At 37.0% G+C, this 20,874-nt stretch overlaps 1 protein-coding gene across 3 annotated transcripts; it reads left to right on the top strand.

Annotated features, from left to right (window-relative positions):
• The first annotated feature begins 24 nt into the window (after positions 1 to 24).
• On the top strand, positions 25 to 20,664 carry C8H11orf54 (chromosome 8 C11orf54 homolog). Of its 3 annotated transcripts, none has more exons than XM_011237594.3 (9): positions 25 to 153; positions 4,512 to 4,661; positions 7,288 to 7,386; positions 10,369 to 10,442; positions 10,624 to 10,725; positions 11,728 to 11,904; positions 13,036 to 13,185; positions 18,751 to 18,867; positions 19,818 to 20,664. In XM_011237594.3, the coding sequence occupies exons 2-9, from the start codon at positions 4,607 to 4,609 to the stop codon at positions 19,989 to 19,991; spliced, it is 948 nt and encodes a 315-aa protein (XP_011235896.1). In that variant the 5' UTR covers positions 25 to 153; positions 4,512 to 4,606; the 3' UTR covers positions 19,992 to 20,664. The 3 variants fall into 3 exon arrangements, with proteins under 3 accessions (XP_011235896.1, XP_011235894.1, XP_011235892.1); XM_011237592.3 differs by lacking the exon at positions 25 to 153 and adding an exon at positions 183 to 305; XM_011237590.3 differs by lacking the exon at positions 25 to 153 and adding an exon at positions 219 to 474.
• Positions 20,665 to 20,874: the final 210 nt, after the last annotated feature.

The raw sequence follows: 20,874 nt of genomic DNA, 5'->3' as shown, positions 1-20,874 counted from the left end.
TTTCGGCAACCTCCAAACCTCGACACCCCAACATGCCAACGACAACTCACCTCCACAACCTCGCGGAAAGAAAGGAGGGCCTAGCCCGCGAACCAGCTAATTGTGGGCCCGAAATCTCGCGAGAACAATTGAACGCCACGAGGAAAGCGAAAGGTGGGAGGAGGGGAGACGCGGGGCGCCATTTTGACCGCCGCGAGGGGTGGGGCGATTGGGGTGGGCGGTGCCTGAATGCCCAAACGCGGAGGAGGCGGGGTTGGTTGACGTACAAAATCGGGATTCAGGTGCAGGCTTCGCTAACCTAGTAGGTACGTGGTACCCGAGAACGTTTCCGCTAATAACAAGAACTGACTGTGGGGCCAAGCAAACGGAGTGGCTGTGAACTGCGAGGAGTCAGCCACTCAGCTGTTTCCGGTGTCTCGCATCTGCTGAGCTGCCGTCTGATTTTCTAAAGCCTTCGGGGGTGTGTGCGTGGCGGTGAGTGTGGTGCCGGCTGTGTTTTGTCCTGTCTACTTTTGCCTTCAGAAATCTCTTGTGTGTGAAACTGTGACAGGCTCGTGCTTCGACTGTGACTGCAAATATGTAACCTTTGTTCTGGAAGCCAGTATTACTCCATAGCACACCCCATTCCCCTCTCCACCTTTGGACTTGTTTCGTTAGCTCACTCTTTCCCTCCAAACTGAGGGTCAGCCTCCAGGACTTGGTTAACGTATCGCAAGACACCAGCGGTGGATTTTTTTCCTGCGATTTTGACTCCTTAGTCCCCTGAACGGCTACTGAGTGTTGAAACAGTTAAACTAGTTTAGTTTAGTTTTGGTGGGTTCCGCCCCCACTAAATGTTTGGTGGGTTTTCTCCCCCTACAGAAAGGAGCTGGTTTGATGAGTCCACTTTCAGACCTCTTGTATCGTATGATAGAGCCCTAAAACTGCCTAGTCCTGTATAGTTAGTGTCATCCCAGGACTGAACACACCTTGAAGGTAATCTAATCTCTTTACTCAGTTTCGCTCTAAATATTGAAAAAAATTGATGCATAGAAGTCGAATCCTCTAGGCATCTCCACAGTTAGGAAATACTTGGAAGCTCCAGGACAGGTAGGACATGTCTTATTCACTGCCCTACATGGGAGCAGGCCTAGGTATGTACTTTGTGAGGCTCAGGACGAAATGAAAATGCAGGGTCTCTTGTTCAAAAGCAGAGGGAAGCACCACTAAAGGTACTAAAATATAAGCTGTCTGCTTTCTTCTGTAGTATCTCCTTTGACTTGTCACGGTGTTTTAACTTTCTACTGTTAATTATAATAGCATGTTAATCGTGCTATTATTATTATGCTATTATTAACAGAAATTTGTTACTTAATGTCAAAGTAAAGAAAAAAATTTAAATATAAATATTAGCATGAATTTTACTTCCTATAGCGTGCAACTCCGGTTTTAAATACAAACGTAAGAACGGTTAACTCGTATGCAGAATTGATGAAATTTCACAATTCATATTTTGTAGCTCACACAAACATGTATTTTGTTCATACTGGAACAATGGAAACCACAAAACCAACTCACCTGTATTTTTTTTTTTTTACTCCTTGATGTATGCACATTCTACCAACAGTATGGAATCGCAGAGCTCCCCACGGATGGTGGGTCCACCAGATTTCTGTGCTCATGGGGTTTCAAAAATGCTTTATGTGGGTGAGGTAGCAAGGAGTAGTGGTGGACATGCACTTTGCCCCCCAGCCTCTGATCCTGCACATGCTCCATTGTCCTATTGGTCTTAAAAGTTCAAATATAAAGTTAAGAATTTCAGACCACAGAGCATTAAACTAAGTGCCAATCTGAGCACTTGGCCCTTTGTCATTATGCTAGTTGCACACACATGAGGCCAGCCCTATCCCAGAGCCTTATGAGTCTGATGCCTTGTAAATATTCAATAAATAATTAAGGCTGAACTGGTGTCCTCTAGGGAAGGCACTTAGAAGACAGAACCACAGTCCTACCTTCACAGAGATCACAGCCTAGGTGGAAGGAGCAAAGCAAACAGATGATAACTCTGAGTGCTATAAGATGGCTCTGTACGAATTCTTCCTATATGAGCTGAAACATGTCATTCCATCACGGGTTAACCCACATGGTCTAATGTGAGGGAGTTCTGGCTTTACAGTGGGCTGCATTTGATTTTGAATTATTTCTGCCACTTTAATAGCTGACTGATCTTGAATAAATAATATATTCTCTCTGGCCTATTCCTCTTTTGTAAAATGAGAATTATATTATCTATTCGGTATGAGAGGTTCTGAGAGAATGTAAAGAGCCTAACATGGTAGCCGTTATATAGCAGGCTGTCAATAAATAGTTACCAGCTTGGTTGCTACAGTTGGTCTACCCTGTTAGGCATTGTCTCTGCAGCTCCACTTATCCAACTGCCCCTGTTTACAGTCTTCCCTTTTCTAGATCCTACTTCTGGGCCACTGATTCTAGAGGAATCTGGAGGGAAATTTTCCTGTGCCTCCTTACGGCCCAAAGCTGTCCTCCTAGAGCCACAACTTGACTTTATGTTAGAACCTTTCTAACCCCCTTCTCCCATCACTCTAGCATCAACCTCCCCTCCTCCCTCTCACATAAACACATTTATGCACACATTACCACACTGCCTTCTGGGCTGTTGGCTTGCCTGAAGTTCTACATTTCCAAACCAGTTATTCAACTGTAGCGCCNGGGCCCCCCCCCCCCCCGGGGCTGGACTTTGTTTTTATTTTGGGGAGGAAAGAAAACAAACAAACAAACAAATCTGACCTTTTAAAGATAGAAAAGGGTATAAAATTAGGATTGTATTTGAATTTAAACTTGTCTTTATTATTCGTACTATAAACAGAAATATCTAGAGTGCTTTATTTTCCTCATTATAACTAAATAGAGTATTGAGCAGATTTTGACATGTTCTTAATTAGTACTTTCTGATGAAATATAAGATGTTAACATTTGGAAAATCTAGGTGAAGAGTATACAGGAATATTTATATGTATTTTCTGTCCACCTGAAATTAATTTCAAAAAAAAAGTTAAAATGTTTCATTCCTGAACCATTATAGATTGTTCAACTGAAAGATATGCTTGAGGTCATTGAAACATGATTATATAGGTCTTGGGGCCCATTATCAACAGTTGATATTTTATTTGCAAGACTAGATTATGCATATTATGTAATTAAAGGATAATAAAAGTTGGTATTTGATGAAGTACTTGTGTAAATGTTAAGTCCTAAATGTATGAGATAGCATGTTTGTGGAGGATATGTCATTTGAAATTTATCATCAAAACCAGAAACTCAGTTTCTAAGAAACCTGTGAATCTCTGGAAAATTAAAAAAAAAAAAAATGGGGGGGATTTTCCAAGTGATACTGAAAGAGCACCTTTCACTTACTAAGTAAGCTTGTATCAGAGACTATTGAGATTAATCATTAATGAGGTGTTCCATTAACAATTTTAATAAAAATCTGAATAGTGCTTAGAAACACTCTTAAAAGAGTTTTGCCTGCATTCTTTGTTGCAGTTGGCTGAGCGTGGGATTCCCTGCCCACCTCACATTATATTTGCTTGAGTTTTTCTTTATCCTTTCATTTTATTTATTTCCCTCTGCATGCACACCTTATCACCCGAACACTTAAGGTAAGATACTAATCTCTGTGTGTATATGTCTACTTATTGTAAAATATGCTTAGCATATATTTTTAAAACATCAAACTGTAATTGGTTAGGTTATCAGAATAATTGAACATTAAAGGTGCTTACTAAGAAAGTATTTATTTGTAAGTAAAAGTAATAATTTGAATTTCAGTAGGTACTCATTTGTGGAAGTTTGCATTTCTCTTAGTAATTTAAATTTTCTTTTGTTAAAGTGATAGTGTAAGAAACTTGTGTAAATTTTACCTTAAATGTCAAATATAGAAAAGAAAATACAAATTATCTGTGAGAGAATTACTTGAGCATCCTATACTGTTATCTACAACCATTTAAACAGTTACTTGTAAACCTTAGAAACTACTTTTTGCTTCAGGACCTACGTTCCTTAGACCAACCATCAGTAAACTGCATGTTCGATCCACATATATGACTAAAGAAAATGAATCATGTGCCTTCTTGGTTTGGCATTTCCTTTTGTCTGTCTATTTTAAAGGTTGACTTTCAAGTATCAGTATCAAAAAAGGTTACTTGGGCATTTCTCACTTGGAATATTAAACACTGGAAACTGGGGGCGCCTGGATGGCTCAGTCGTTAAGCCTCTGCCTTAGGCTCAGGTCATGATCCCAGCGTGCTCAGCAGGAGGCCTGCTTCTCCCTCTCCTACTCCCCCTGCCTGTGTTCCCTCTCTCTCTGTCGAATAAATAAAATCTTCAATGAATTAATAAATAAATAAATACATAAATACATACTGGAAACTGTGGTTGTCTTTCTGTGAGGAAAGAAACATAAATGCCCTTTTGCCCTTTTTATGTAACTGAACTCTTGTGTTCCTTTCCAGAGCAACAGCTGTTCATGCATGGTGCACGGCGAACGCTGTGATCATTAGCCTACCGTAGCTTTGCGTGTATATCCTTATACCTAAAGAAGAAAGATATGGCTTGTGCTGAGTATTCTTTCCACGTGCCAAGTCTCGAGGAGCTTGTTGGAGGTAAATACAGTAATAACTTTGAGTTCTTTTTAATTATTCTAAGGAAAATTTTTAAAAATAAAAATATTCTAAGATACGATTTATGCAATGGTATTTCCAATGCAGAACTCCTATTCCTGGGTTGCCTGAGTTAGTTAAGTGTCTGCCTTTGGCTCAGGTTATGAGCCCAGGATGGAGCCCCACATTGGGCTCCCTGCTCAGTGGGGAGTCTGCTTCTCCCTCTCCCTCATTTTCCTTTTCGATTACTCTTTGTACTTTTTTTTTTAAAGATTTATTTATTTATTTCAGAGAGAGAGAGAGAAAGAAAGAGAACGTGAGCAGGTGGAGGGGCAGATGGAGAAGGAGAGGAAGAGGGAAAGAATCTCGAGCAGACTCTGCCCTGAGCGGCGCTGACCCTCAGGCTCCATCCCGTGACCCATGAGATCCTGACCTGAGCCAAAACCAAGAGTCAGATGCCCAGCCGTCGGAGCCACGCAGGCGTCCCTCTTCGTACTATTTTTATTGAGAGAGTCCAAAATTATGCCCCCCTAAAAACCTAAACTCACCATTTGATGATTCTTGTTATGATACCAACTTTACAGAGTGAAAATGAATATAGTAATCCAAGATTTAAGTACGTGTGATGCCCACAAAGTCACACAATTTTAACTTTTTACCAGTTGCAATATTCTTTAAATATATAACCTACTGTGGTATATTAATCATGTTGCTAACATTACTACCCTTTCCCCTTCTCCTGATATGATAGACTGCCAATGAACTTGCTTAGATTTCTCTGCGTATATTTTTATGCATTTCCCCTTATTCGAACAAGAATGTAAGGCAGCTTCACAAGATTAATTAGGAGGGGTGATAGATAAGAAAAAGAAAATAAAAATAGGAATATGAATTCAAGCTAGGAATAGTACTAACCCAAAACTATATAGCCTGTCAGAAAGCTAGCATTTATTTGACACCTTTAGGTTCTGATAGTACCTATAAAACCTACCCTTTCCAAAGCCCACGCATCCTGATAGTTTGTCTGTCTTCCTGATGAAGTCAAGAAGTGTTCTCGGGTTTTGCTCGGTTGTGGCTTGCTTCTTCTAACATTCCTATTTTTTCCTAAATTTAGGTGGCAGCTAGTAAACAATCTGTATCACTTGTGTGCTTTGCCTATATTTTTTTTTTCTCTCAGTCTTTCTGTCTTCCCTGATATGATGGGACAGCTAGGAATCATTTCTTTGAGGGCCTTTCTACATCTATCTTCTCTCATGTGTTTGTGTTTTATGTTCCTTCTATATGTACAGGATATATTCAGTACAAAATAGAAATGGAATCTGAGTTTTTTGGCTTAAAATTTATTTTCAGTTTTACAGAAAATCGTATAGCAAGAATTTGTTCTCTTTGTAAATGACAAAAAAATAGATTTTACTATATTTCCACATGCTGAAATCTTACTTTATCTATTCATAAGTCTGCAGTCATTAGTTTAGGGAGGGGAATTTTCCAGGTAACTTGGTTTCCTTTTTCATATAGATAAAAGATCTGGTATGGAATGTCTACATGGCTAGATTTAAGACGACTTCATGTTTTGGAGAATCTGATTCTATAAAACCTGAACTAATGTCTGACTACTCCCACAGAAATTTTTATGGAAACTTATCACCCTTAGAAGTACATTGCTCCTAGGGGCACGTGGATGGCTCAAGTCAGTTAAGTGTCCAACTCTTGATTTTGGCTCAGGTCATGATCTCAGGGTCATGAGATCGAGTCCAGTGTTGGGCTCTGCACTGGGCGTGGAGCCTGCTTAAAATTCTCTCTCTCCTCCTCCCCCACTCCCCAACATTATGCCTAGATTTATAACTTTAAAATATGTTTTGTTTTTTTACTTTTTTATTGAGTTATATCTCCATTAAAGTACACTAATCTTAAGTGTATAGCTTGATGAATTTTAACATGTTTATACCCATGTCACTACCATCCAGATTGAGATATAAAATATTTCCAGCATCTCAGAAGACTCCTTTATTTACTTTTCCAGTCAATATCTCTACTCCAAGAGGTAACACTGTTCTGACTTCTGTCACCTTAGATTAATTGCCTGATTTTGAAGTATATATAACTGAAGTTATATGTACTCTTTTCTGTCTTACTCCTTTTGCTCAACATTTTGTCTTCAAGTGTCAATGAAATTGTTGCATGTAATGCTTACTTTCTAACTGTTTAAATATATACATTTCAATAGGTCTTTGGAATTCTCCCCCCAAAAGGAAGGTAGTCCACGACTTAGCGCAGTGTTTATCTTCAATGGTTTAAATCTCTACAGATTTATAGTGATTTTTATGGGGGTATTTGATAGTACACATTAGATTAATTGTGTGTCTAATGTCTAATTATATTCATTAGGAAGACCATTCTACCCCCCCCCCCGTTATTAAGTAAGCTCTATGTCCAACCTGGGGCTTGAACCAAGATCAAGAGTCGCTTGCTCTACCGGCTGAGCCAGCCAGATGCTCTTCTCCCTCCAATTCATATTAATACAAGGTTAGATTGGAAGCATGATACCCAAAATGTTGAGGGAAGATTTGATATACGGTGGCAAATTTTTACGTAATATTAAATAACCTTTTTTCCTTGCCTTTGTCAGTTCTGCAGAAGGGGCTAAAGGATAACTTTGCTGATGTCCAGGTCTCTGTGGTTGATTGCCCTGATTTGACTAAGGAGCCATTTACCTTTCCTGTAAAAGGTAAACAATTTTTTCAGTTCACTTTTTTCAGTCCTGATCTTCTTCTGAAATGAGAATTATTATGAAGGATCATCTTAAATTATCTACAAATAAAGATTATTGTCCCAAATTGTAGACTAAATCATGCTGAATTTCTGTGCTGTTTTCTTATATTGAGCAAATTTCATTTTATACTCTTGTGGGAAAATACTGTTTTTTGCACTTTTGTTATTTTCATAGGTTATATAGATATTCAGTAGCCTAGAATCCTTGATAGCACATGATAGTTTGTTTTTAACTGTTGAGGTGACTGTTATGGAAACATAAATTTTTATGTTTTTATTTATTCAAGGCCAGAAGGGATCTTAAAAGCCTTGTATTTGAATCATCTGTGAAATGCTTATTTGCCAAGTGATCATCCAGCCAATGTTTAAAGTAAGAAGGGAAATTAATATTGGTCGAGTGAAGATAATTTGTATGATGGAAACCTATATTTGATGTCTTAATTTTGACAGTAACACTGCAAGGTCATTACTAGCCCCAGTCTATAGAAGAGAAAACCGAAACTCAGAGAGGCTAAGCAAGCTCAATAGTAATTATAAGCAGGATTCAAATCCAAGTCTGTTTCAAAAGTCTGACCTTCTCCCATTATACCCTACTGTGCTGAGCAATTTGAGATAAACACTCACACTCACTCCCTCTTTGATATGTAACCGACATCTTTGTTAAAAAGTAGTTTTACACAGAAGTCCTGGACTCTGCTTCTTTCTCTCCCATGTACAGATTTCATTACCCTAGGTAAGCCAAGCAATATATTTGGGCCTCACATATATTTAAATGGAGAGATTTGGCTTTCATGTTCCTCTCGGTCTTTCCAGTTTAAATAGTCTTTGGTTTTAAGTATACCTGTAAATTCTAGAAGTTTTGTGTACCAGATGGCAATTTCTCTTTGTACCTTGAAAGCGTTTAGCATAATACTTTTGTATAGCCATGCTTCTTCCAATTATAGAAGTAATTTATTCTCCCCACTAAATAAGTAATTAATTAGTTAAAATTAAAGAATCAGAAAACACAGAAGAATACAAGGAAAAGAAAAAATGGTTAATCTTAATTCTGTCATCCAAAGAATTTCCTAGTCAATAATTTGTAAGCCTTTAAATTGTAACACTAAGGAAGCTAGATATGTATGTTTATATATGAATGATCTTTCATAAATGTCATTAGGTACTTTCTGTGTGAACTGGTCTTACTGAAGTCACCAGTGACTTTGGTATGTTTACTAGTATTTTCTGATCTCTCACATATTACTAGTATCCGGCCGTTGTTGCCTGACATTTTCTCTCCCCTCTCCTTGGTTCTTTTGCCTCTTCTTCCTTGGTATCTTTCCAGACTTCCAGTTCTTTCTACCTCATTTTTCCTAGGTCCTTTCTCTTTCTGACAGGCTCTTAAATCCTGACATTTTCTAGAATTCTTTCCTCAGCCTCTTCTTATTCTATATGATCTCTCCTCATTTTTCCATCCACTCCTATGGTTTTAAATTACTACTTGGATACAAAAACTTGAAATCTGCACATCTCACCTAGGTCTCTCTTTTTCTTAGCTATGGATCAGTAATTCCACCTGTCCACAGGACATTTCCACCTATAAATGCTAAGGACAACTTGAGGTCAGCAGGTCTAAAATTTAGCTCATTCCTTCACCATAGTTGCCTATTTTCCCTTGTTCTTTTTTTTAATTTCCTCTTCTCCATCTCTACAGCCAACCATTTTTAGCTCATTACTTGTCTTTTCCCTAGACTATTAAAATAGTCCCCTAGTGGTTTCTTTCAACTTCAACATTACTGGGGGCACCTGGCCAGCTCAGTTGGTAGAACATGTGACTCTTGATCTCAGGGTCATGAGTTCAAGCCCCACGTTGGGGGTGGAACCTACTTAAAGTTAAAAAAAAAACCAAAAAACCCAAAAACCAAAAAGACAACTTTAGCATTACTATCACTTATGAGAAAGATTCTTATCCATGAGTAATTTCTGCTGATCCCATGGAAGACATTTCTAAAATCCCTAATTATAAATGGGATCTATAAAAATGTTGTACATCTCCCCTCTGCATAACTGAAGAAATAAAGCAATTATATATGCTTTACTTTGTAATAATGTTAGTATGAAACTGACAAGACTACTTTTTCTCTACATTTCAAAAAAAAAAGGTACCTTTCCCAGATCGTGTCTAGCTGTACCTATGATGTTAATTAAAAATATAAGTAGAAAGTTCCCAGCATCTGAAGTTATCTCTAATTACTTGCATTTCTATAAACAACCTTGGGAATAAACAACTTCGATTTTCCAGTATAGATTTCTTAAAGAACTAATAACTCTAACAAAGCAAAATATTCTATATTAAAATACAATTTTAGCCTACCCCCCCCCAAAGCACAGATTGTTAAAGGAATAGGTCATTACAGACTAATTCTGGAAATCTCATCCAATCCAAACTTTGGCTTCAATTCTAGCCTTTCTCTATTACCAACTTTCTGTTGCCTTTATGCTACCAACTGTATTAAGTCGAACTTGGTTATGACAATATTGGAAACACAAATAGTTAGAATAGGATGGGGATCATAGCTACTTTCATCTTCCAACCCCTGCCACTTGTAAAACTGTGAGAATGGAAAAGTTATATACTCTTTTTTTTTTTTTTTTTTTTTTTTTTTAAGATTTTTTAATTTATTTATTCGACAGAGATAGAGACAGCCAGCGAGAGAGGGAACACAAGCAGGGGGAGTGGGAGAGGAAGAAGCAGGCTCATAGAGGAAGAGCCTGATGTGGGGCTCGATCCCATAACGCCGGGATCACGCCCTGAGCCGAAGGCAGACGCTTAACCGCTGTGCCACCCAGGCGCCCCTGGAAAAGTTATATACTCTTAATAAATTAAATTAGTGCCTTCTGGCATTTTATACTTAAGTTAGATGTTTGCTTATTTTTAAGATGACTTTTTTTTTTTTAGGCATCTGTGGGAAAACTAGAATTGCAGAAGTAGGAGGTGTGCCCTACTTATTGCCTCTTGTAAAAAAAGAAAAAGTAAGTGTACTTTTACTCTTTACATTCACATGAAGATTATAAGAAGTTGGGTTGATTCCTCTTTTTATTGTTAGATCCATTGACCAATGTGGCAAGGAAGTTTTAATGGACTCAGTCAAAAAAAGTAAACCAAGAGATTTGTATGATTATCATTTAAATAATATTTTTTCTTCTTGTATAGGTTTATGATATAAATAAGATTGCAAAAGAAATCAAGCTTCCTGGAGCTTTTATTCTTGGAGCAGGAGCAGGCCCATTTCAGACTCTTGGGTTCAATTGTGAGGTCAGCATACATATAATTATTTTATTTTATTTTATTTTATTTATTTTATTTTATTTTATTTATTTTATTTTATTTTATTTATTTTATTTTATTTATTTTATTTTATTTTATTTTATTGATTTGACATTTGTTTTACCTTTTTTCTTTTATTACCCTATCAGAAAATCTGCTTTCTGAATGAATTATAAATGGTCAATGTCATCTTTCTTTACAGATTTGATATTGTTTGGTACAGATTTGGACTGTAGCATATACTCTAACTGTAATGGAGCACTGACCTCTAATTTCAGATTTTCTTAGGGTATACACTGAGTCTGAAGTCTTAATGTGGTCTGCTGAGGACCCTGGATTGCTAAAGATTTTAATCCTTGCACATCAGAAAATTCCTAGCTTCAAATCTTTCCTTTTGATATGAGAGCAGCTTTTGATCAGAAGATGAATGGAATAATTAATGATCTCATTAATTCCCTCTTTCAGACTAAATAGTAAGGACCGACCACAGTGGTATGATGACTATTTACAAAAAGTACTATCTATTACTGTGTATGTTAGTATATTAACAACATAAAAACATCAGTGTTTCTTCACATCTCTTAATAGAAGCGTGAAGGATCTCTTCAGTCTGCCCATCCCTTCACCTCTTCAGATGTGACCATTAGTCAATAGTCTTACAAGTTCTTTTGTAGAAAGATTAGTATAATTTACCTAGTGTTCAATATAGGAAGAAAGTTTCAAATCTAAAGTCAGACATTTTAAAGCACAATTTACAATGTTATAGAAACACTGTAAGAAATACTGTACACATTTTATAAAATATTTTTTTCAATTTTTTGATGTTTGTAAATCTTTAACATTTTGAATCTCAAATTAAATATTTCATACTTCATGTTTTCTTACTAGGTCCTGAAATAAAATATCTTAAGTCAAGGATTAGATAGATACTCTCTTTGCATATTGATGTCAGGGTTGACTAATTTACTTTTATTTACTTTTTTTTTCCAGTTTATGCCAGTTATTCAAACAGAAAGTGAACACAAACCTCCAGTGAATGGAAGTTACTTTGCCCGTGTTAACCCTGCAGATGGAGGGTGCCTACTAGAGAAATACAGTGAGAAATATCATGATTTTGGGTGTGCATTACTGGCTAATCTTTTTGCCAGTGAGGGTCAACCTGGAAAGGTGATTTTTTTGTTCACAAAAACACAATATTCTCCAAAAGCCCTCAGCTTAAAAGTTGGACTTTTATTGCCACAAATACTGTTTTCTTAAGAAAAGTCAAACTAGCTAAGTCAAATTTCTTTAAATAACCCAATTATGGAAGATTACTATGGTAATACAGGCAAGGTGAAAGTCTTATTTAAAACTGAGGTTAAGAATACTTAGTAAGCAAAAAAGCAAAACAAAACAAAAAAACCCAAAACTTAGTAAGCAGTACCTTTTTTCCTGAGGAATAAAAGGTAACAGAATATTCGTGTGGGGAGTGAGTCAAATACATGAGCCATTCAGTTGAAATAAATAGATAGTGCCTACCTGTAGTTAGTCTGTAAGTAATTTGTTCATTCCTGATGGATCAGATGTTGGTTGACCTAGACAGAAATGATGGTAGCAAAATATTATAGCAAGGAGGAAGGAAGGAAAATTAAAAAGATGATTACAGTGTTAGCAGTTGTGAGAACTCTCAGATTTTTCAATAGAAGTAGTTACTTTAGCTACTTTGAAAAACGAGGCAGTGAATTAAAAAGACCTGATTAAGGGGTGTGTGGGTGACTCAGTTGGTTAAGCATCTGATTCTTGATCTCAGCTCAGGTCTTGATCTCAGTGTTGTGAGTTCAAGCCTTGCGATGGGTTCCATGCTGGGCGTGGAGCCTCCTTAAAAAAAAAATAGACTTAATTAAGTGGAAGTTATATAAGTGCAGAATTTTAAGGGAAAGGAGAAAATGTAATCACTTTCTCCTCCCCTCTAAATTACCAGAGGTTAACCCCTTTAAGCCAGGAATTCTCAACCTTTTACCACCTTGACACATAAAGATAAAAATCTTTAGAGCTCAGTGGAAGACTTCGCTGTAAATCTCTCTGTCCAAGAAAGCATGAATAAGACTTATTAGAGTAAATGATAACTTATCATGTGTATATAATATATATCATTGATCAAGACAGGATGAGACATCTCACTCAACTCCTATGTGGGTGCTCTAAGCAAACAAATGAATATTTGCTTGATGGCATTAGATTATGTGTTTCACTTTGATAGTTATTCACATAAAATTTTTCAGCTTAGAACAATGGTATGCATATTTATGTCTTCTTTAGGTCATTGAGGTGAAAGCCAAAAGAAGAACTGGAAAACTTAACTTTGTGACTTGTATGAGACAGACTCTTGAAAAACATTATGGAGATAAACCTGTAGGGATGGGAGGTACTTTCATAATTCAGAAGGGAAAAGTGAAGACTCACATAATGGTAAGGGCCTTCATGTACATGCGTGCATGTGTATGTGGGTATGTCTGTGCATATACTTAAGATCTTAGGATTTTTTATTATACATTGAGAATTCTACCCTTAAAGACACCCTGAATACTTTTACTAGGATTGTATTACTTTAAAACTTAAATGACAAACAATACTGTAAATCACACTGTGCGATAAAGTCTAACTAGGTCATTTTTTTCATCTTAATAAATTAGAACTTTCTTTTCATTGCATTTGTTTTTAAGATCTAGAGAGATATGAGTATAAGCCTTAGACATGGATTATCATTTTTATTGCCAGAATCCTAAACTCCATACATAGACTTTGCTATTAAGACGGTTGTGGTGGGGCGCCTGGTGGCTCAGTCATTTGGGCGTCCAACTCTTGTTACTGGCTCAGGTCATGATCTCAGGGTTGTGAGATCGAGCCCAGCATCAGGCTCCACTCTGGGCACAGAGCCTGCTTGAGATTCTCTCTCCCCGTCTCTGCCCCTCTCTGTCCCTCCCTCTCGCTCTCTCGTTCTAAAAAAAAAAAAAAAAAAGATGGTTGTGGTTTTGGGGAAAGGACTCCTTATGAGAATTATAATGTTATAGGTTAATTACACAAGTTTATTAGACATTAAGGATGGAATACTATATAGCAAGACCTAGGGCATTCAGGTTTTAAAATAATTTTTTGGAGATGAATGAATGAATAGTATAAATGTCATTACAGTTAATTTCCTTTCCATTTTATCAGTAAAATCATCAAAAAAGGTTTGGTTTTAATGGTTTTTATCCTGATAATTTTATTTTTTATTGTATTATTTAAAATATTTATTTATTTTAGAGAGATAGTGTGACAGACAGAGAGAGCGTGTGCATGAGCAGGGGGAGGGGCAGAGGGAGAAGGAGAGAGAGAATCCCAAATAGACTTTGTGCTGAGTGCAGAACCCAATGTGCGGCTAAAGCCCAGGATCCCGAGATCATAACCTGAGCCAAAATCATGAGTCAGTTGCTTAACCGACTGAGCCGCCCTGGCATCTCATCCTGATAACTTTAAATGGCAAGCCAGCTGATTTTGCAAAGAAAAACACAACATTGTGAAAATAGTTAATTTTCCAAATTATTAAAAACAGAGTTACAGATTAATCTATTGGTAAATACCAAATAATTATAGGATTTTTAAATATGCAGGTACACAATACAACATTACTGACTATGGGCATACCTTGTTTTATTGTGTTTCACATTATTGCATTCCACAGATACTGCATTTTTCCTAAATTGAAGGTTTGTGGCAACACTGCATCAAGCAAGTCTTTTGGCACCAATTTTCCAACAACATTTGCTCACTTCCTGTCTCTGTGTCACATTTTGGTAATCCTGGCAATATTTCAAACCTTTTCATTATTATATTTGTTATGGTGGTCTGAGATCAGTGATCTTTGATGTAACTATTTTAATTGTTTTGGGGTGTCACAAACTGCATCCATATAAGATGGACAACTTAACCAGTAAATGTTGGTATGTTTTGACAGTTCCACCCACTGGCCATTCTCCCATCTCTGTCCCTCTCCTTGGGCCTCCCTATTTCCTAAGACACAACAATATTGAAATGAGGCCAATTAATAACACTACAATGGCCTCTAAATGACCAAGTGAGAGGAAGAGTTGTACTTCTCTCGCTTTAAATTAAAAGGGAGAAATGATTAAGCTTAGTGAGGAAGACATGTCAAAAGCCAAGAAAGGCCAAAAGCTAAACCTCTTGTCCAAATAGTTAGTGAATTATAAATGCAAAGGAAAAGTTCTTGAAGGAAAATTAGAAGTGTTAGTCCAGTGAATACACAAATAATAAGAAAGCAAAAACAGCCTTATTATTGATATGGGTTAAGTTTTAGTGGTCTGGATAGGAGACCAACCCAGCCACAACATTCCCTTAAGCCAAAGCCTAATTCAGAGCAATCCTATGAAGGCTGAAAGGGGTAGGAAGCTGCGGAAGAAAAGTCTGAAGCTAACAGAGGTTGGTTCATGAGGCTGAAGGAGAGAAGCTGTCTCCGTAACATACAAGTGCGAGGGGAAGCAGAGCGTGCTGATGCGGAAGCAAGTGATCCAGAGGCCTAGCTAAGATCATTACTGAAGGTGGCTACACTGAACAACCGATTTTCAGTGTAGACAGAACAGCCTGATATTGGAAGAAATACCATCTAGGACTTCCAGAGCTCAAGAGAAGAAATCAGTGCCTGGCTTCAAAGCTCCAGTGGACAGGCTGACTCTCCTGTTAGGGGCTACCGCAGCTGGTGACTGGAAGTTGAAGCCAGTGCTCATTGACCATTCTGAAAATCCTAGGCTGCTAAGAATTATGCTAAATCTACTCTGCCTGCGCTCATCAGTGGAACAGCAAAGCCTGGATGGTAGCACATCTGTTTACAACATGGTTTACTGAATATTTTTAGCACACTGTTGATACCCACTGCTCAGAAAAAAATACTCCTTTCATGCTCATTGACAATGTACCTGGTCATCCAAGAGCTCTAATTGAGACACACAATGAGATGAATGTTTTCATGCCTGCTCACACAACATCCATTCTGCAGCCCATGGATCAAGGAGTAATTTCAACTTTCAAGTCTCATTATTTAAGAAATACATTTCATAAGGTTATAGCTGCCACAGATATGTGGCAGCTCAGGGCAAAGTCAATTGAAAACATTCTGGAAAGGATTCACCATTCTAGATGCTATTAAGAACATTTGTGAGGGGCGCCTGGGTGGCTCAGGTAGTTAAGTGTCTGCCTTCGGCTCAGGTCATGGTCTCAGGGTCCTGGGATCCGAGCCCCAAGACAGTGGGGAGCCTGCTTCTCCCTTTCCCTCTGCCTGCCACTCCCCCTGCTTGTGCGCACTCTCTCTGTCAAATAAATAAATAAAATCTTAAAAAAAAGAGAGAGAACATTTGTGATTCAAGAGTAGAGGTGAAAATATCAATGTAAATGGGAGTTTGGGAGGAGTTAATTCCAACCCTCATGGATGACTTTGTGGGGTTCGAGACTTGAGTGGAGGAAGTCACTGCAGATGTGGAGGTTACAGTGAGAGAGCTAGAATGAGAAGCGGAGCCTGAAGATGGGACTGAATTGCTACAATCTCATGATAAAACTTGAACAGATGAGGAGTTGCTTTACGGATGAGCAAAGAAAGTGGTTTCTTGAGATGGAATCTACTCCTGGTAAAGATACTGTGAAGATTGTTGAAATGACAAAGGGTTTAGAATATTACATGAACTTAGTTGCTAAAGCAGCTGTAGGGTTGGAGAGGATTGACTCCAATTTTGGAAGTTCTCCAATGGGTAAAATGCTACTGAACAGCATCGCATGCTACAGAGAAATCATTCATGAAAGGAAGAGTCAATTGATGCGGAGACTTCATTGTTGTCTTCTTTTAAGACATTGCCACAGCCACTCCAGCCTTCAGCAATCAGCACCCTGGTCACTCAGCAGCCATCAACACTGAGGCAAGACCCTCCACCAGCAAAAAGGTTATGACTCGCTGAAAGCTCAGATGATTATTAGCATTCTTCAGCAATAAAGTATTTTTAAATTAAAGTATGTACATTTTTTTAGACATAATGCTACTGCACACTTAAAAGGCTACAGTGTAGTGTAAACATCACATTTACATACACTGGGAAACCAAAACATTCATTTGACTTGCTCTATTGCATATTCACTTTATTGGCAATGGTCTGGAACAGAACCCATGAGATCTCCAAGGTATCCCTGTAATTACATTTTCCATAATGATTGTACCAGTTTACATACCTACTAATAGCATGCAAGGGGTCCCCTTTTCTGCACATCCTCGCCAACACTTGTTATCTCTTGTGTTCTGTTTTTTTTTATAGTAGCCATCCTCACAGGAGTCAGGTGTGCTATCTCATGGTTGTGATTTGCAATTCCCTGATGATGAGTGGTATTGAGCTCTTTTTAATATACCTCTTGGCCGTTTGCATGTCTTTGGAGAAATGTCTAATTCAGTTCCTTTGTCTATTTGTTAATTGGCTTTGTTTTTGCTATTGAGTTGTAGGAGTTCCTTGTATATTTTGGATATTAACCCCTTAGTGGATATATGGTTTGCAAATATTTTTTCCCGTTCTGCAAATGGTCTTTTCATTTTGTTGACTGTTTTCTTTACAGCACAGAAGTTTTTAATATGATGTAGTCCCACCTGTTTATTATTCCTTTTGTTGCCTGTACTTTTGATGTCAAATCTAAGAAATTATGGTGAAATCCAATGTCATGAAACTTTAACCCTTACGTTTTCTTCTAAGTTTTGTATTTTAGCTCTTACAGTTAGGTCTTTCATCCATTTTGAGTTAATTTTTATATACATATAAATTAAGGGTCCAATTTCATTCTTTTGCACATCAATATCCAGTTTTCCCAGCACCATTTTTTTAAAAGATATCCTTTTTCCATTGAATGGTCTTGATACCCTTATTGAAAATTATTTGCTGTATGTGCAAAGGTTTATTTCTGAGATCTCTATTCCATTCCACTGATCTTTATGTCTGTTTTTATGCCATTGTCACAGTTTTGATTACTTGTAGTAAGTTTGATATCAGGAAGTATTAGACTTCCAGCTTTCTTTTTCCCTCAACATTGGTTTGGGACTTCAGGATCCCTTGTGATTACATATGAATCTTACGATGGGTTCTTCTCTATTTCTGCAAAAACTTCTTTGGGATTTTGATAGGGATGGCATTGAATCTTTAGATCACTTTTGGTAGTATTAACATCTTAACAATATTAAGTTCAATTCATAAACACAGGACATTTTCCCATTTATTGGAATCTTTTTATCTTATTTTAAGATTTATTTTAGAGAGCGCACACATGTGTGTGCATATACAAGTGGGGGGGGCAAAGGGAGAGGGAGAGAAGCAGACTCCCTTCTGTGTCCTCAGGGCTCCTTGTGGTGCTCCTTGCGGCCTTCCTAGTGGGGCTCCATGGGGGTGGGGGGTCTCAAGGAGCTGATGGGGGGCTGCACTTGGGGCTCAACTAAGGGCTTGATCTCCAGACCTGAGATCATGGCCTGAGCCGAAATCCAGTTGGTCACCCAGAAGACTGAGCCACCCAGGTGCCCCTATTGGAGTCTTTTTAAATTTCTTTCAGCAATGCTTTGTAGTACAAGTTTTTTGCCTCCTTAAGTTTATTCCTTAGTATTTTATTCTTTTTGATGCTTCTACCAATTTCTAATGCCTTGCTTCCCCCTCCCCCCACCCATCTACCGGTAGCAATAATGAGATTTAAAATTAGGATGAGGATATATTTCCAGGAAAACTGAGAGACTATGAAAAATGAAAAGATAGTAATAGACTCATTCCTTCATTTATTCCTTCATACATTTTAGCTTATATACTTGATTGGTGATCCTTTTGAAAACTAGGTTACATAACTTGTTTTGATTCTAAAAATGATTAAATGTATAAGAAGGCTTAAATTTTAACTTCGTGATGTTATATATAATTTAAAATTTTAATTCTAAATACTATTGTATATATTTAGAATGATCTTTTATTGTAGCCCGCAGAATTTTCTTCCTGCCCATTGAACTCTGATGAAGAGGTGAATAAATGGTTGCGCTTTTATGAGATGAAAGCTCCTTTGGTTTGTCTGCCAGTTTTTGTCTCCAGAGACCCAGTAAGTTTATGTCTGTCTTCTATATTACTGTGTCACACAGTGATAATGCTTAATTTTTAGGATATTCTTTTAAAATTAGGCACTTTTGTTTTGTTATTTAAGAACTAGGCTAGTCTCCAGAATTATCATGAAAGATAAGGGAGCAGGTGGCTAACCACCCTATGAGTTAGGCAGGGCCGATTTTACCTTTGAGCAAATGAAGGCCCAGGTATTTTAAATAACCACCAAAGTCATGTTATTAATTAGTAGAATCAAGAGATTCAGGTCTCCTATCTTATTTGTTGCTCATGATACTATTCATTATATTCTAATATTATACATTATAAAAAGATATAATATAGACCAATTCAAAGAAAATATCTACCAGAATACTGACTAGTCATATTTTTTTGATCTAGCGATTACATACATATCTAGGAATTTATCCTTAAATATATGCAAAACTATGTGAAATTATTAGTTAAAAGGTTAGTCATGAAAGCATTACTGTAATAGAATTGGAAATAATCTAAATGTCAGTTGGGACGTGGTATGTATGTACAATAGAATGCCATGTAGGTGTAAAAGAAAGAGGAAGCTCTTTTATAATCTGATATACTAAGATCTCAAGCATATTGTTAAATGAAGAAAAGCAATATTCAGCACAAATGGTAGGGTGCTACCATTTGAGTAAAAATTACAAAAGTAAATATTTCTGGAAGGATATATAAGCAACTGCTTATATTGTTTGCCTGCAAGGAAAGGGAGTAAGTAGTAAAATCAGGAAATGGAAAGAGACATTTTAATGAATATATCCTTTTTCACTCTTTGAATTTTGAATTAAGTGAATATGTTAGTTACTTAAAAAATAAAATAAAAACTATTGTAACATTAATAAAAAGGTCGCCCTCCCCCTTAAATCCTATCCAAAATAATTTGAATACTGACAAATAGCTTGTCTGTTGTCCTAGGGGTTTGATTTGCGATTGGAGCACACTCATTTTTTTAGTCATCATGGAGAAGGTGGACACTACCATTATGATACAACCCCAGACACAGTGGAATATCTTGGATACTTCTTGCCTGCAGAGTTTCTGTATCGCATTGATCAACCAAAAGAGACCCATTCATTTGGGCGAGATTAAATCAAATGAAAAAGAAATAATTAACTAAAGTTAACTAATTAACTCAATCGAATACTACTATAAAATCCAATAGAAATGATCTCACTACTTAAATCCCATTTTTTGGCCTTTAACTGAAAGGTATGTTGACATTTATACTCTATTATTTCGTTAGAGATTTTTGGAAACAATGGTACATAATGAAAATGTTCTTCATTATTTTTTTTATTCTTTAATAACAACAAAAACATCAGTCTTATGTTTATACCTTAAGTATAAACATGATCAGGAATCATGTGATTTATTCCTACTGTCTACTGGTAATAACTTACATTTGTATAATATTATTAAATTTTTCAAATTAGTCTCACAACTCCTAAGTGGATGTTTCTGGATATTAGAAAAATCAGTGTTGCAAATGTTGATAGTTGTTGAATCTTAGTACTAAATTTAAAAAATCCATTTCAGAAATCAGAGTATACTCTTTTTCATGGAATAAGGTGAGCAGAGGAAGCAACTTTACCCCTTTTGGTGGGGTTGAACCATACTCAGAAGTTCGCTGTTTGCCTTTCACAAACATTGGCAACTAGGTAGCTAGCCATGATGCCTCCTTTGTTTGGCTTGGCAATTAGAAGTAGTTTGTACCTTGTTGGTTTTTTGCCAGAAGGAAAGGGAAAAGAAACAGCATCAAAATACAACANATCACGCCCTGAGCCGAAGGCAGGCGCCCAACCGCTGTGCCACCCAGGCGCCCCTGAAGTGAGTATACTTTAATTTACAAGTGAGGCTATTGCTAAACATGACCACTGTCCTTTGTAAAATAAAAAATTATACTATTTTACTGATTGTAATTATTGAAATTTTCCTCAGTATTCTTCTATAATAATCGTTAGTCAGAAATCAA

The sequence above is a fragment of the Ailuropoda melanoleuca genome, chromosome 8, assembly GCF_002007445.2.
Source record: "Ailuropoda melanoleuca isolate Jingjing chromosome 8, ASM200744v2, whole genome shotgun sequence".
Classification (NCBI taxonomy): domain Eukaryota; kingdom Metazoa; phylum Chordata; class Mammalia; order Carnivora; family Ursidae; genus Ailuropoda; species Ailuropoda melanoleuca.
Note: the sequence above shows the minus strand (reverse complement) of the source record. Positions and strands in the feature narration are given on the sequence as shown.

Excerpts from the sequence above, each read along its gene's own strand:
- C8H11orf54 (XM_011237594.3), top strand. The coding sequence starts at position 4,607 with ATGGCTTGTGCTGAGTATTCTTTCCACGTGCCAAGTCTCGAGGAGCTT. Across the intron at positions 7,387-10,368 it reads ATTTACCTTTCCTGTAAAAG|GCATCTGTGGGAAAACTAGA; the intron begins GTAAACAATTTT and ends TTTTTTTTTTAG. Across the intron at positions 11,905-13,035 it reads GTGAGGGTCAACCTGGAAAG|GTCATTGAGGTGAAAGCCAA; the intron begins GTGATTTTTTTG and ends TGTCTTCTTTAG.